Source organism: Tribolium castaneum, chromosome 9 (genome assembly GCF_031307605.1).
Source record: "Tribolium castaneum strain GA2 chromosome 9, icTriCast1.1, whole genome shotgun sequence".
NCBI lineage: Eukaryota > Metazoa > Arthropoda > Insecta > Coleoptera > Tenebrionidae > Tribolium > Tribolium castaneum.
The window spans coordinates 4,651,537-4,668,850 of NC_087402.1; the positions used below are offsets into that span (position 1 = coordinate 4,651,537).

Here is a 17,314-nt window from a genome sequence, read left to right on the forward strand (position 1 = left end):
TTCTTTGGTTCTGGACTTCGTAGCTCTTTTAATTAGAAATGTAAAAAAGTGTTTGATTTTCGTTTATTAACAAAATACCAACTAATAAAGTCTGTACTTTGTATGTGTATTGACTGGAAAAATTAAAGCAGCGACGCTTTGCACTAGCCCGGCGCATCCACCAAAAGTAAACCTGGTTTTGAGAGTTTATTGATCTAGTGCTGAAAATTAAAAAAATTACACACATTTTTGTCATGATTAGTTTTAAAATGAGCTTTATGGCTAAATACAGTAAAGCCTAAAGAGGCTTAAAGTAAAGAACAACTTCGAATAACGGACACCTCTTCACAACGGACATTTTTGTAGGAACGTAATCAAACTTATATTAAATTTCTACCTCCTATTAGTGTACCCCTCTTTACAACGGACATCGGTGTCCGTTGTTGAGAGGTTTTACCGGATTTGTCTTTTTTTATAAATAAAAGAGATTTTTAGTATTTTAGCAATTTGGACAATGCTTGTTCAATCGCTTTAAAGTGAAATCTAAGTACTTATTTGGCAATTATTTATTAGTATTTTAGCTCATCAGTTAACTAACAAAGGAGCTAAATAAGTTGTTTTTTGTGTCACAACTTATTGTGCGTTATTTATTTATTATAAAATATCAATAAACTTTTTGTAGTTTATTGACTGGGAAAGCAAAGTTACGATACCAGGCGCATCCACCAAAAGTAAACTTGGTTTTGAGAGTTTATTGATCTAGTGCTGAAAATAAAAAATACACACATTTTTGTCATGATTAGTTTTGAAAGGAGCTTTATGGCTAAACTACAGTAAAGCCTTTCTTTAAGAACAGCTCCGAATAACGAACACCTCTTCACAACGGACATTTTTGTAGAAACGTAATAAAACTTATATTAAATTTTTACCTCCTGTTAATGTACACCTCTCTACAACGGACACATCGGTGTCCGTTGTTGAGAGATTTTACCGGACTTTGAATTTTTTTATAAATAAAATGAAATTCTTAGTATTTTAGCAATTTGGACAATGCTTGTTCATTCGCTTTATAGTGAAATGTAAGTATTTATTTGTTAATCATTTATCAGTATTTTAGCTCACAAGTTAACTAACAAAACTCGAGGAGCCAAATAAGTTGTTTTCTGTGGCACAACTGTGTCACAACTCAATGTTCGTTATTTATTTATTACAAAATATTAGGTAATAAATTTTTTGTAGCCTATTGACTGGAAACGCAAAGTTACGATACCCGGCGCATTCACCAAAAGTAATTTAAAATTGTAAATATTGTTTGTAGTACAATAAAGATACAAAATTGAGGATTTTGCGAGTCAACAAGTCACTTTTGTGAGCATTTAAAACGGTTGTGTTTCAATTTTTGAAATTGTTTTTAGAATGATGCGTTTGAATGTTTCATTCGCCGAGTGGTTATGGAAATATTGCCATATACGTTCATGTAAAACTGCCTTAAATAAAAATTTTCCGATGCAAAATTTCGATTTGTAAGTTAAATGTTTGGAAAAATCATCGAATTTAAAACGGTGTTCAATTGATTTGTTTCTATTATTTGGCTGATGGAATTGGTGTAACATGCGTCTGGGCTCGTCTTTATTATGTTGACATATATTGTCCTCGAGTTTTTTATCGGAGTTATTTTGTAGACTCGGGGACGTTTAAAAGCTCACTTCATTACTTCGGCAGCGTCCTAAAGTGGAACAATCTCGATTTAAAAGTTGGAAAATGTTTTCCCATACACACAGCCTTACGTAATCTACGTGACGCAAAACAAAATTGATATCATCTCGAATAATTTACGAGGGTAAACAGTGCACACAGCCGCAATGACCCTCCACCGCCAATACGCCAATTCGCGTCATTTATTACTCCTCAGAGACGCGGCAGCGGCCATCTTTCATCCGATTTGAATTAATTGCAATTTTTCAAGTGGCTAAACCGAGCGAAATGTGCGGATTTAACCATGTTACGCTTGTGTTTGCCTGTAATTGCATCGGGCCACGCCCTCATAATAGGCGCTTTGAGCCAAAGCAAGAAAAACCTAAATTCGTTCCGATGCGATAGCTAGAGGTAGACACCGAGATTGGGTTTCCGTCAAACGCTAGTGTAATTATTAGTGTAAGCATTGTATAACTTGAGCCAAATTGTTGCATTGTTCCCAGCTGTTCGTGTACCGGCTTAGTGCAAGTTACATGAGTATTCATTAGAATTAGAACCTGATCCTCTAATTCGATTTTCTTTCAAACATGCGTCCGAAAAACGCCACCAACGCTGAAACCTTTCAGACATCGCTGTAATGACCGAGCGATTAATTATTGTAAAACATCATTGAAATTACTCCGTGATTTATGCCCCCAATCAATAAAAATGCTCTCAGGGGGTTTTATTAGGTTTTTCGGCGATTGCAGTGGCTTTTTGTTACACCTTCATATTAAAATCGAACGGTTGCTATATTGAAGCATCGATTTTATAGCTGCCGGTTTTAATTCCTTTTTAACGCCGTTTTGTTGTGTGGAAAATGACGGTTTGAATTTTTATTTTTGCGGAAAACATTTGCTTAAAATGTTGACGCACAAAGTTCGGTGTGTAACTAGAACAGCAAACACAATTATTTGAGTTTTGCAAAAAACAAATAGTAAATTATTAGTTGTTTTTTTAAACCAAAATTTCGTCCAGGAGCGTTCTTATCTTGCATGTGTTGCGCCATCAAATAAATTTGGTTTAAAATCTCTGATTCCTTGGCTGTTACATAGTTTCACGAACGCAAAATCAGCGCCATCGCATGTAGCTCTCATTTCGAAGTGCGCCATTAATTTCGGCGCCATCTGTACACTTTATGTGTGTATTACGGTTAGTGGTATTAACCCAGTTAGACTCGAAGCTCGAGTAAAACTGGTTAAAATGGCCGTCTAAGTATGTGATTATTAGAAAGATTTATTACCATATTAAGAGATTAGTTTCGGCCATAAATTCTACCTGAGAGAATAATTAATTAATTTAAAACCAGTAGTACAAGGATCGATTTGATTCAAAGAAACACGCGTGAAAGGGCTCCGCGAATAATTGCGATTGCTTCTTTTGGAATAGTTGAAAAAGGGTTTAATTTTGCATGAGTCGCCATGTATTACATTGGTTCCGCATGACGTGAAGTTTAATTAAATTTTGTTTCATTGTTATCAAGTTTGGTCGAGTTGAAAACAAATTGTGACGCCGAGTATTGTTCCATTGGTCAAGCAAGCAACAATAGTATTGTGCTGTTTGCGTAAAATATGTAGTGTGGGTTCATTAAAGATTCAGAATTTAATCTCTTGTGTACGCTAAGACGTGTATCATCTCGTATTCATGGAGGGTAGTTTTGAAGCAAATAGGGATAATTGCAGGAGGGGTACTTTTTCGTATTAAAGCAAACTTGCCTTGACGAAAGTTGCATATTTATGAAGCGACTCGAAATGTGTTTAGTCTAATTATTCATAAATTAGTTATGGTAATTAATACGAGGAGTTTGGAACGAGTCCGTTTTAAATGAGCAGAAATGGAAATTTAAATACTCTTATAATTTACATCAGACGTTACCTGTCTTCGATGCTTCCTCAAACTCAGACTAACACAATTATTGCCGAATCATGGACAAATTAAATAAGTATGGTTTTAAATATTTTCCCTAAAACATCGCAATTTATTATGCAGATGGCGAAGATGCGAACGCCGTAATTGATAATAATGCGAGACGAAGTTTCCACAAACTTAAAACCAGGTACAGCTTGTGCCAAAAAAGCGGGACTGAAATTATCGACTGACACGCGCCTAAAGCACTATTCGTAGACGATCCGAAAATGCTATTTTACAATTAAAACTTTCAAAAACAATCCGCGGCTGAAACGTAGTTTCCTTTGGTATGTTTTGATGAAGCGAACAAGAGCAAAACCAATTGGATTGTTGGCAAATAAAGGTAATATTCCAGTCCGGGAAATAAGTTTGTTAATTAACAAGAATTTCGAAATAATTCTCGCAAAAATAAAAAATAAATTGAAATCTCTTTTAACCTCGAAAAATAACGCTGAATTCTCGGCCATAAATCTCCCGGTTTGTTTGTTATCTTTTAAACCTCCTGTGACAATTCTAAATTACATTCTACTTACTTTTTATCTCTCGGAATGCCCTTTTTTATTTCTTTCAATGCATCTTTGATAATTTGAGCTGTCCTTCACGGATCTAATTTAAATTTTACGAATATTCATACCATGACAGAAATTAACGATCCCGGGGAAAAACACAAAAGAGAGTTTAAACGAAAATTGCAAATGCGTTCTAAGGCCTCAAGGAAGGATAATTGATATAGACTAAAACTCGATTATGCCGGCAATGTTCGAAATAGAATTAGCGTGTGGGTTGAGATTTAAATTACACACGATGGGAGCGAAAGACTAAATTTTCTAAATTTGTTTAATTTGGATCCATCTCCGGCGCCAATAAAACGCCGATTTCCAGCGTAAAAATAGTTCTATTATTCCCAGCATCTGGAACGGGTCGTATTTTCATTTCGTATACATCCAAAAACACAATGAATTTTACGAGACGACTCTCTCTTTCATGTGATTGAAACGTCGGCGAGATTGCCGTTTTTCTCACGTGTGGAATTTTCGCGACACTGTTTTATCCGATTTAATAAAAGGCAAGTCGAAACGGCTCCAAATCATCAAAAGGGGGCCTACAAAAACGGGCCTTAACAACGGGCGACTGAATATTTATGTTGTCTTGAGGAAAATCCTACAATAAATCAATGTCTCGCAGAATATTACTCGCCGGTTCTGATATTTTGATCTTTATTTGATTGTGCTCGGTGGCATTTCGTTATAATTTGTCTCATGTTTCGCAGATCAGACGTGCTTTTCGTGGATCTCTTCTGGCTTTGCAAAAATTTGGGAAACTCTACTGTCTTTATACATATATTTGTGCATTTGATGGTCGCGGCGCTTTGTGTAATTTTTGTTTATGGAATTTAATTTTCGTGGAGTTACGCTCGGTTGGGTTCGGAGATTGGTTTTCAGTCTCCGATATCCGTTGTCGGGTAATTTTTGCGTGCACGTAATTTGGTGCCGTCTTGTGTATAATTGGAGCGAGTGCGTATCGAGTGGTGTAAGCAAATGTTTAATATCGTTGTCGAAATTCCCTTATGAATCCGAGCGGTGAAGTTAAATTTGAATGTAAAGCACGTCCGTATTGATTTTTGTATCATGGCGATGTCTTCGTAAACTCATTTCAAAGTCGTTTGTATTGATAAAAATCCTTTTCGGAGCTAAACAAGCGCGTAAAATTGGCTTTTACTCAGTAAAATTTCTGTACTTGTGCGAAACCGCGCCGCTCGCGGTCTTATTAAGATTTCCACCGCATGTCGGCGCCGTTGAAGTCATGCTTGTACGTAAGCGTCTTACGTGACGTGAGAACACACAGATGGTTTGGCAATTAGGTGAAGTCGGCGAAAAAATATTTCCGAGGGCGAAAATACGAAATATATCATAATTTCGGATGCGGAGGGCGGTAAGTCAATTTATTGGTTCAGCAGAGCAGTGCATAGGAGGAATCTCGTGAAAGAAGCAGCTGTAAATATCCGATTTGAAGCTCGGATCCTTATTTGAGACGGGTCCGGGAAATTAAACGAACAAAAAAACTGTGACAAAGACGAAGCGAAAAGAAGGGTCTTGCATTTCCGGTCCGGCTTCCCGGAAACCATCGCGAAATGAGCTCTGCTTATTACAAACTAACTTCATTATAACATTATAATTAAGACGACGGAGCCGCTCATTAGAAACGACAGGTTGACGCCGGAATATTACTTAGCCAAAGTCTTTTTACCAACACCTCCGCTGGTTTGTTTGCAGACACCAGAGCTTCATCTCCAGACGCAGGAGAAATTTGCTATTTATTACAAATTGAAACTAAGTGCCTTAGTGGGTAAGGAGGATTTGTTGGGCCATTTTTTGACGTTTTATTTAAAATCGTAAAACATGGTATCTGAAAATATTCAGGAAAACTGGTAACAAGTCTGATTCCAATAATGAGCCTAAAAAGTAAAAGGAGGATTAGAGTACGAGTAAAGAAGCTTAACTCAAGCTGAATTTTTTTAACGGTGAAATACTCAAGATCATGTAAAGACTAAGAGATGGAGACCTATAATTTGTAATAAAATTATACTGTATTTTTAATGAGTTTCAATTAAATTAAATAAAAAAATTAACAAGTAATAGCGCGAAAGCAGAAGTTTTTCAAGAAAACTTCTTGAATTACAAACGATAGACCTCTGTTAAAAGCTATTAAAAATATTTACAACCAACAAGTTAAAGTTGAGAACCTAAAAAACTTCTAGTGACTTTGAGCTTCAACAAGTGAAAAAAAAAACTTAATACCAGCAAAATTCAGATTATAATAAACAATTATTAGTAGATTCAGATTTATAATTTGTTATAAAAGTATACCATATGTTTAATTACTTTAATATAATAAAATAAAAAATAAAAAAAATGAAAAACTAACCGTAAAAGTAGAACCTTTATTAAAAAAAACTTACAGACGATAGTCAGGGTAATTTTTATAGTTCGACTTATGATGAAAGCTGGTAAAAATATTTACAACCAACAAGTTGAAGTTGAAAACTTAAAAAAGCTCTAGTGATGTAGGAAGAGCTTTAACAAGTGAAGAAAACCTTAAACAAGTAAAGATATGAACAATGGGCACAGTCGTGAAAAGGGACTCAAGTCAATGAAAAATTGTACAAAATACTTAGGGGGACGCAATAATAGGCAAATGAATACGGAACAAGTTTGGTGAATGTGATATTTTTGCAAGGCCGTCCAATTGTCGCTAAATATTTCTTTCCGGACTGGTTGCCATAAATCAAAAGCGGCGTTTATTGTGAACTTGTCTCGTTTCGGTGCGGCGTGAAAATTGATTTATCAAATAATGTAAACGAAGTTAATCGATAAATCGCGCCATTTCTATTCGGTTGAGTTTTTGTAGGTTTTAAAAATGTCCGTTGGGGATTCGGGTGTCGTTTTTCGGGCTTAAAATTAAAGAATAAAGCTCGGGTCCCCGGTAATGCATCCATAAAGATAATTTGCAGGGGACCACTGATATCCCACAAGCTTAACAACTCCGAAGTTCAAAGGACCCTCGAGATGACCTTAAAGAGCTAATCACCGTCGAGATCTTGCGGATATATAACGTTGTACACGTGTTGAGAAGACTTGGATTACCCCGCGCTAGAAACGGATTTAGTTACTTGAGGCGTGTTCGAAATAGAAATTGTTTACTGAACAATGCCACTGTTTACCGTTTGTGAGCAAACGAACGTATTTGCGCTCGGTAAATCCTCGGGTATTGTTAATGAGGGGGGTTTTTTCCCGGTGAAAAATTGATCAGAACGGGAGAAAAAGGCGTAAATTCATTAGGATAAACTTTGTTTAATTACGGCAAACTCTCCATTTACGTCGACGCGAAATGTAACGAATTTTTAATAAATCATTAGCACAATTTCCTGGCAAAAATAATCAACTTTAATGTAGTTTATTCCCGAGGCAGGCCGATGTTGCGCATGCATGTAAATATATTTCGGTTCATTTCTTTTTATTACATTTCGCATTTTCTATGTCATCAAATAGTAATGAAGTCTGGATTAAACTTGGAGGCATCACTCACCTTGACCCGAAAAACCCCAACTGTTTCTGTTTCCACCGCCTGTTAACTAAAGGAAATCGCTACTTCCACTAAATACTCATCATTTGTGGCCGATTCTTATCGTGGCGATTTATTTCCACGCTAAATTAGACCGGTCAAATCTGATTACACGTCAAAAATCGAAGTACAAAGTCTTGTCCAACTTGTCCCAACTCCAGCCCAGCTAATTAAGCCTCCATTCGACCCTCCAACTATTGAATAATTTAACGCAAAACCCTAAACGCTCTGTTAAAATTATCAAAACGCGGTTTTTATTCATTCCACTCTCTAATGGCCGATCCTTATCATTCGGCTAATTTTATCCTGCTTGAAAAATTATTACTACGTGATTAAATAATTTGTGCCGACTGGGAATTACAAAAGTACATTATCCGAACACGCACCACATTTCACAAAAATTCTGTTTGTTTTTTCTGTCCTCTAACCACGTCAATGGTGATAATACCTCAATTTCAGGCAATTTCAGCCGATATTTATCACGTCTTAATTTTATGCAAGGAGTTGCGTGTTAAAATATTGCGCCAAACGGGTCCATAAAACGAAAATAAATTCAACTCGTCATGTGGATTGAACACGGTGACAAAAACTAAAAATCCCAAACTTTTAATTAACTGTAAAAAATTGTGCAACCGCAGTGTGATTTTTATTTTTGTTCGTAGTATCGATCTAGACTTTTCGAATTATTTGTAAAGTTGGGAACATTTTATTTACGGAAAAAATCGCATTGTTCGTCCTGACGCTGATTTCGTTTTGGTGTCACCGTTAATAGAGTTAATTGTAGTTAAAACGAAAATTCGATTTTCGGTATGAATACGCCCTTGACTATGATAAATTAGTTGGAAAGAATGCGTATTTTTTGGCGATGACTCGCCATTGTTTCAGGGATTTATGTTTCAAAAATTCAAAGTTGGATTAATTTCTTTCATGAGAGTATTTACAGACAAACTGTTTGTCCAATTTTATGCTCGGCGATTCCAACCATTAGGAAGTTACAAATGGATATGATGCGAAATTCAGGAGTTTAGTGTGAAAGTTTCAGTGGTTTATAACATCCAAATTTGAGCTAAATTATTGAACGTATGTTGGGTAGTTAATAAAATGAATATGGATGTTAATCGTGGTTTAGTATTTAGTTACTTCACAGAACAGTAAATTTGTGGCTAAACCAGACATGATTGTTCCAAATTTTAGCACAATCAAAACACGATGGAATTTTTTTAATTACTCCCCAATGGAACTATTTACAAATTTGAACACCGATTTATTATTAGCCAACAGGCGATTTTAATTTTAAATAAAATGAAAGGCCTCAGTGAATCAAATTAAATGATAATAAGAAGAAATGCGATTATTTGAAATTCGAACCCAGATTTCCGTTTACGTGTGAAATGCGTTTTGTCGCATGAATTTAAAATTGGTCACGCTGCACTACATGCTAGCGTAATGAGCGATCTTATCTTTTCAGGATATATAGCGATAAATAATTTAAAAACATTTAAACTGAAAAATGCTACTTTACTTGTTTGTGGCTTGCATGTGCATGTTTGGCGTCGCTGTAAGTGCTTTCCAATCAATAAAACCTAAATTTAGATTGATTTCCAGTACGAGTATATTGTTGATTACGAGAAACTTGAGCTGGCTTATTATGAAAAGAGTTTGGTACGAGATGCTTACTTTTTGTTCAGGAAATACAACAGGACGAATCATTGTCTGAACGTGTCCTTTGTGTTACTGAAGGATTTGGACGGCCGTAAACTCCAAGTGGGTTTAACAAACGATGAAATTGAGTCAAATTCGGGTTAAAATTTTGTAGTTTACGACAAGCGTCCATCAATTTTTGAGCAACGAATACAAGAAAACCGGCATGGAAGCCACTTATAATGTTTGCGAGTATTGGAGTAGAGATATTTACGGGACTACAAGTTTCATTAAGAAATTTGGGAACTTGGAAGGATGCGATATTAAGAAAGTAAATTTTGTTGTTGAATTTCTTCGGATTCATTCTTTTGTAGGGTTTTTACTACTTGTATAATTTTATGCCCGATGAAAGCCAGTTTCCGAAATTTGTCCCTCTTGGACGCTACATGATTCAGATGAACGTTGTCCGAAAATCGGGGGCTCCGCTTTTGAGATTTCAGTGGTTTGTGACAGCCCGGTTTAAGCTGAATAACCGGGTTTATGGCGTTTAGTTAAACGTTAAAAAATAAATTGCTTGATTCCATTATAAACGCGAGTAGTTTGGTTAGGTGTATTACTGTAATTCCGGTAGGAAACTATCTTTGGAACAATAAAATCTTTCATTGCGAGGAACATCAGTTATCTCTATTGCCGCCTGTTAAATGGCGTCTCGTAAAATTCTTTTATGATTAGGACGTGGTGTATTCCCGCCGAACCTTTTAATTGAAGCGAATTCCTCTAATTGACGCAAATACAGGCGTATTTTATCGCGACAAGGTTAAAGGATCCTCTTATCTCTCAGTCGTGATGAGAGTTTTTCCGAAACATTTACCACTTGACAGCTTCAACATTTAGATAAATGTAGTATGAAACGCGGAAACGTCGTTAGTAAAATTCCGCTTGTTATGCGAGCTTTTGAAATTATGAAAAAATCGATGCTTGTATCGCGTGTTGTGCAAAGTTTTAAAGTGTGATTTGTGGCGGGAAGTCTCGAAGGAGAGGCCCCGGATGATTCCCACGTGATTTATTTCCCGGTTCAGATTCGGAAGCTAATTTACCTTCCATTTTCGTTTGACGTGTCGCTTTTCCGTGATATGACCAAATTTCGGGGGCGCCGAATTGTCTTCAACTCGGATCCATCGGGACCAGATTAGAATATCTCCCTTTCTGTTTGAAGTACTTTCCATTATCATTCATTCGCGAGTAAGAAAAGGATTTATCATGCCGTGAAGAATATTAACATCGTCAGACGAGAATGTCCCTAATTTATTACTTATTGAAAAAGCGACTCCAGCTCCTTTTAAATAAATTAAACAGATGATAATGCCCTCACCCCGCTTAAAAAATTCCTTCAAAAGCGCGAGCATCGTGTAATCAAATTGTACTGTACCACAACAGGCTTCGGTGCGAAAATTTAATCACTGTGCTAATTAATTCTTAATGAAATTTTCTTGGGCTTTGTGCATTTTTTCGGAATTCGCCACTCGCTTTTTTTATTAATAAATTCGACATGATATATGGGTCACACGATTCTTACAAATACTTCTATTTGCATAATGTATTTCAGAATGTATCCGCGCACATGTTGCTGAGGTCCCATTTGACTTGCAAAATGTATTCAACATTGCCCCACATTGTAGTCTAATGAAGTACACATGCATTTCAAACAGCTATGAAAAGAAAAATCAATGATGTATGGAGTCGTTAATGTTTCACTCGCTACACAATATCATCTTCGGCTCTAATGACACAAATGAAACTTTCAACAAGGCAAAGCACATTAGAATAACTTTTTTAACTGAAATGTAGCTGCATGGCTATTGAATAATGGCTTCGTGAGTGTTTAGTGTCACAAGCACTGTAAGTATTTCCGAACATTACAAATTATGAAAATGGTACTGTTTACCCACGATTTAATTTTAAAAATTTCGAATTCTTATTTATTTAATTTTTTTCTTGAAGCGTTTTTGTGTTTTTGACGCTTTGTAATAGTAATTAAAAAGTTTGTTTTTCGATTTGTGCAAAGTTATGAGTTAGCCAGGAGGCATAAATAATTAATTCGGAGCGAGGTGAGTTTGGGTTGGGTAATGTGGAGGCGCCTTAATCAGATTGGTGTTTGTTGGAAGAAATAAAACGTGTGAATCGTGCTGGAAACGCGTGTATTGTAAGAAGCGACAAAAGCACGCCGGTTTTATTGTACATTACAGACATTTGTGCATAAAATCGGCTTTCATGGTAGATTGGAGATAGTCTGTTTGAATAAAATTTTCCTTGGGTTTTTTTCGAAGAGTAGAGTTTCAATTGTTAAGCAGGGATATTCAAAGCAGAGGGCGAAAAGTGCTCCGACGACTATCATTATCGCTAAATCTCCGAAGCAGTAGTACAGCTTAAACGTAAAGCGTTAATAAAGTGTGAATTATTCGCCCGGAGTATTCACCATGTGGAAATTTGAAAAATAGGCCGGCATTTGGCCTGATCCGTCCTTTAAAAACTGAAAGCACATATGAAAAAGGAAAATGCCGTAACCGAGTCGGCCCAGTACGCGGAAAACGTGCAGGGATAAAATGTCGTTTACAAAGCCTTAAAAAAGGTAGCATTAAACAAGTTGATGAAATTTTTTCGGTATTGTTGGGAAGATTTACCGCTGTTTTGTTCAAACATGATTAAACGAGCGCGAAAAAATTATTTCTATTACCTCCTTGGCCGTGAACACACGCCCATATAATCCAGGCGATCCCCAAAACCCAGGCCGATCGCGAGCAGGAAAGGTACAGCGACGATTCTAAACGGTTGTAGTCGTGATTTTCCTCCTGAAAAACGTGCGAACCCAAAACCACACACGACAGAAAAATTATTGCCACTAGCCAGCCGACTAGCTTCCAAAATAAGCCCAGGGATATTTTTTTCCCTTTTGTTTTGAATATCGTATAACCAAAACCTAATCCTATTATGTACGGAGATGCACGGACGTGAGGAGCTACATAATGCCGCTGGAAATACTCGGTATGAAAAAGCTGGTTCCTGAAAAGAACAAGTCAATTAGAAGATTTTATTATTTCACAGCGCGAGATTAAAGTCGAATTAACTCGAAATTCAGACTATTCACTAAAATCGCTCACGTTAACGGCATCCCTCCTTGATATTCCCGCGTCCAAGCCAACGAAAAATTAATCCCGACTGAGGCGATGTAAGTCAGCGCCAGAATTAGACACCCAATCTTGGGCCACTTCCACAAAGGGTAGAGAATCACCGGCGAAAAGTAATAATAAACCATTTCGCAAGTCAGGTACCAGGTTTGAGGGATGCACTAAAAGTAACTTATTTACGCTGTGAAACGGACACCTCCGAACAACGGACAGCTTTTCAGCTCGGTGTCCGTTGTTGGGAGGTTTTGCTGTATATAGTGTTTCGGTCTCTGTAGACATTTTTTAGAGTAGGGTTGTTTAGTTTTCAGGACGTTTGTTTGTGCACTCATGCTAATGCAAGTAGTTTGTTTATTTTCGAACGTAAAAGTTGTGTTTGTTTATTTCGGAGAAAATATTAGACGAGGTGTTTATTCAGACTGGTGGTAGCATCATTGATTTTGCAACTGACCAGAGCTTGTGGATTGACGTAGTTTTGAATGTGCAGAAGTGTGCTCCACCAGAAGTACTGGCAGGGAAGCTGCATGGCTTGGTAGGTCTCGCGCCATAAAGGCCCTTCCCCGAAACGCTGTATAAAAGTGGAATAAAGAATGACCGCAACAGAGAGCGGTAAAGTGATCCTTATGTAGCGATAAACGTAAAAAAACACCACATTAAATCTGTTATTTTTCGTAACATTTTCAAAGAAGCCATAGCTGACGAGCATTCCGCTGACAAAAAGGAAGGAATCCACACAGACTGTCCCTCCAATTATGAGCGTGCTCGTGTATTCGAGCACCCACTGCAAAAAATCCGAATCTCGCTTGAATTTAATTAAATTCGTCGAAATTCTTATCATGACTCACGTCAATCAGCTGCAAGGAGTTAATTGAGGGAAAGAGCATCCCCGTCATGAACCTGTGCCCGAACATGACGTAGCAAGTGCTCAAAAATCTAATTCCGTGCAAGCAATTCAGCTCGTGATTGGTTTTACGCGCGAGCAGTTTCTGACCGTTAGAAATCGCCGAAAATATTTTAACGAAGTGATTACTGTCGCGTTTTACGAGATCGATAATCGTGCAGACCAACACGCCGAAGATTATACAAGCTGCTAAAATCCTGAAAAGTTAAATTGGATTAAACGGTGCCACAAGTGCGCCAATTCTCACAAAAACGAATACTCCTTTGAACTCCATTCGCCGCCGCTCGATAAAGTCATGCAGTTTTCTTCCGCCAACGTTACGGTTATGTCTAATCCCTGAACCAATTCGGATATTGTTTTGTTGAAATGGGGGAATACGTCCGATGATGGACACGAATCCGGGATACACACGGACCACATTAAACGCACACCCTCAATTATGCTCTTTTTCAACAAATCGAAACGCTGCAAGAAGCATTTTAAAGACGTGATTTCGCTAATGGATACGTTGAGTGGGGTTTAATTGGCACAAAGAGGATTTTGCAGCGACCACAATTTTTTCAGCTCGGGCTCAATTCAACATTCGGTGGCAAAGGGAGAATGTCAGTTAAGCGCCAGCAATCGCGCTTCAACTCCGAATTATCATTAAATAGCAAAACAAATATATACAAATATTTGATAATTAAATAAAAACTGATCGGTATTATAAACGGATACGTGTAATTTAAATTTGTTTAGTTTAGTTTAAAACTCATTAATTAACATTGAAACTAACAAAATTGTTAAATTGTTAAACATCAATGAATTCGAAGTTTTTTGCTTTTCTGGTTTGTAATTAGCGAATTTATAAAACCTGTTGTGAAATACACGATCGAAAAAAGTCAGAGATATTGGATAAAATCTGCGAAAGCATAAAATATAATAACAAATGCGTTTTCTTTGAAAAATATTTTTATCTTACAAAGAAATCAAACTTCTCTCACAAGAGAGATAAAACTGTTATTTCTACTCACGAGTGAGTAAATTTGGGGAAAATTGGTGAAAACAATGAGCTTATTCCATAATTATAGCAACACAGGTCACTACGAACACTGATACGTAGAACTATGTTACATGCGGACATTTACTTGAATTTTTTGAATTTTTTTACAATGCACCTGTAAGATAAAACATCATATATCACACGTGATCGAAATGTCATTATAAAGCTCGTGAGAAGTGAAAATTTTCACTCGCATATAATGATGCATTTCTATCACTTATAATATAATATGTTATTATATTAAATATTATATATTATATATTATATGTTATATATTATATAATATATATTATATACAGGGTGCTTAAAAACTGGCGCACCAACTCAGTGGGACGTTATTGAGAAGCAAGTGTTGATTACGGGAAAAATGTTGAAAAAATTCCTAAAGTCATATTTTAAAAAATCTGAAGCTACAAACTTATTGTGTTAACTTCTTTAGTTTTTATTATTTTTTAATGTTTTCATGCTTCACACTAGGTAATCGTTCCATAACAAAACAATGAATAATTATTGTTAATTAATTAATCAAACTTTAGTAGTTTCTTTAATTTAAAAAAATTAAAATTCATCGAAAGAATCACAATGTGTAGATGTGCCAACACTTGGAATTATTTCCTAGGAAACCACTTCAAAAATAGTTTATTTTTATTGTTGATCAAATTCTATTCTGATCATGACTGTTAAACAACGTTGCCACATATCATTTATCTAAAATCGGTTTTTTATCAATAACTTTAATACAATGAATTTTTTTACTATTTTTACCTTTATATGTAACCAATTCTCTACCATCCGCCATTGAGTTGGTGCGTCAGTTTTTAAGCACCCTGTATTATATATTATATATTATATATTATATATTATATATTATATATTATATATTATATATTATATATTATATATTATATATTATATATTATATATTATATATTATATATTATATATTATAATATGCTATTATCTTACAAGTGCAGTTTTTTAGGTACCTTATACCATTGTGTTCGGTGAGAGAAATTTGATTTTTCTCACCGAAAACAATGGTATATTGTACAATAGATAAGATAAGATAAAGTGTGGTATGTCACATGTGAATGAAATGCCACTATAAAGCTCGTGAGAAGTGTTCCACTCGAGCGCAAGCGCATACTCTGACTGCCATATACTGATGCATTTCTATCACTTAAAATATAATATACTTCTATGTTATCGTTAAGAATTATACTTTTGTGTCTTCTAGAAACGAAAAATTTCAAACTGTAGATAATACTTTGGAATAAAACAAAATATTATTATCCCTAGCTTTTTTGAGCAGTTTATTTTGAAACATTATTTAAACACATCAAAAAATTCAGTTAGAATTTCGAAAATCGGTGACTTGGCGTCGCAAATTGTACCTTTCGTGAGACGTTGTGGAATGCCATTACGGTCCTGAGTGTCGCCTCCCCTGGAATGATCCGAAAAGTGCAGTGTTTGCCGCGAATAGGTCCATTTTGCGTCGCCTTATAAATCCTTAAGCATTGCTTGAAGGCGCCGTATTCCACCAAGTTTCCCATTAAGATTCCAGATTGCAATTTCGAAGATGAATCAAACACTAAAATGCACAAAGTCGCTGCTTTATTTCGATACATTACCTCCACGATGCGCTTATTTACATAGAATCAGGGAATGTCTTTGCTAGTGTAACAGTTTTCTTATGAAACGACCTAGAGGAAAACTATTACGTTATCGAGAGAATACACTTTGTATTTGTTTAATAAACAAGGAGAATTTCCAAAGCTCTATTAGGGAAACCTGAAGAGAAGCAAACAGCACGGTGTTTTGTTTTTAAATTGAAACAAAATAAAGCTATTTCGCTATCGACATTTTTATTTAATTTAATTTTTTCTCGACTCACTTTGCAAGGCCCAAGTTTCCATTGCACGCAGGCCAACTCGATACTCCTCACTATGCTTTCTGCACAAGGGATCTCGAGGGTCGTTCAGTGTGTAAGTGCCAATAACCTGATTCATTACCAGCCCTTGTTTCATCGTTAATTTCACAGGTTTTCTTTCGTTCTCCGATTCCCTCGCATTGTTCGGGGATAAACCTATTGTAACGTCTAGCATAGAACAAGTCAGAATACATGCTGCTAATTTAGCAGAGTTCTTCGCTAAATTCATCGTAATAACGCTAAAGTTTCCTTCGTGAGATTATATAGAGGCAGACACTGGCGTTAAAATAAGTACGTGTCAAAACTTTGATATTTCTATTATGGAGTAGTGTACAAAACTTCATGTGTGTGCCAACTTAATGGGACTTGCAACGACAACTTTATAGTTATTAGGACGGAGTTACCGACATACGACTCCACGTCACCGAACACACATTATTTCACACGAAATTAATTTTTACACAAGCACATCAAGCACAAAGTTGCTTCATTGCTATTAAGTTTCGTTGTTTGTTTATAAATTAAAAACTTTTCATGTTGTGGCAATTTTTCTCTTTTTCGTCCGGAGTTTATATTTTCTAATTTGGCACTTCCGCGGTGAGTGTCAGTCTTGTAAGTTTTATACACTAGTCGAATGGTTCAATTTCCCCGCTTTAATAAAGTCTTCGAGTGGAAGTGGTGTTTGTGAGTAAATTAAGAATCCTTTCCGAGGGCATGAAAAATCGCGTGGGGTTTGTCGGTCAAGTGTATAAATTTAAATACGTAGTCGATTTAATAAATTCAGTGTAATAAAATTTGCATGTGGCACATGTCATTGCTGCGTGTGACAGTTCCTAGGGCTTAAAATATTAAAATTCAAGTGGAGGAAGGGCGAC

At 36.1% G+C, this 17,314-nt stretch overlaps 2 protein-coding genes across 4 annotated transcripts; one reads left to right on the top strand and one right to left on the bottom strand.

Moving 5' to 3' along the window:
- Positions 1–9,240: 9,240 nt before the first annotated feature.
- On the top strand, positions 9,241–10,052 carry LOC107397715 (uncharacterized). Its single transcript, XM_015978839.2, has 4 exons — positions 9,241–9,301; positions 9,349–9,507; positions 9,560–9,715; positions 9,759–10,052. Exons 1-4 carry the CDS (start codon positions 9,254–9,256, stop codon positions 9,933–9,935), a joined length of 540 nt encoding a protein of 179 aa, XP_015834325.1. The 5' UTR covers positions 9,241–9,253; the 3' UTR covers positions 9,936–10,052.
- A 1,513-nt stretch (positions 10,053–11,565) lies between these two features.
- Positions 11,566–16,668, bottom strand: LOC662959 (nose resistant to fluoxetine protein 6). 3 transcript variants are annotated; one of them, XM_064359026.1, is made up of 10 exons: positions 16,404–16,515; positions 16,162–16,212; positions 15,904–16,100; positions 13,715–13,932; positions 13,412–13,664; positions 13,018–13,347; positions 12,543–12,730; positions 12,119–12,444; positions 11,861–12,003; positions 11,566–11,809 (listed from the first exon to the last, which is right to left on the bottom strand). In XM_064359026.1, the coding sequence occupies exons 3-10, from the start codon at positions 16,060–16,062 to the stop codon at positions 11,654–11,656; spliced, it is 1,773 nt and encodes a 590-aa protein (XP_064215096.1). In that variant the 5' UTR covers positions 16,063–16,100; positions 16,162–16,212; positions 16,404–16,515; the 3' UTR covers positions 11,566–11,653. The 3 variants fall into 3 exon arrangements, with proteins under 3 accessions (XP_064215096.1, XP_015835111.1, XP_015835110.1); XM_015979625.2 differs by lacking the exon at positions 16,162–16,212 and having other exon boundaries at positions 13,721–13,932; positions 16,404–16,668; XM_015979624.2 differs by lacking the exon at positions 16,162–16,212 and having other exon boundaries at positions 16,404–16,668.
- Positions 16,669–17,314: the final 646 nt, after the last annotated feature.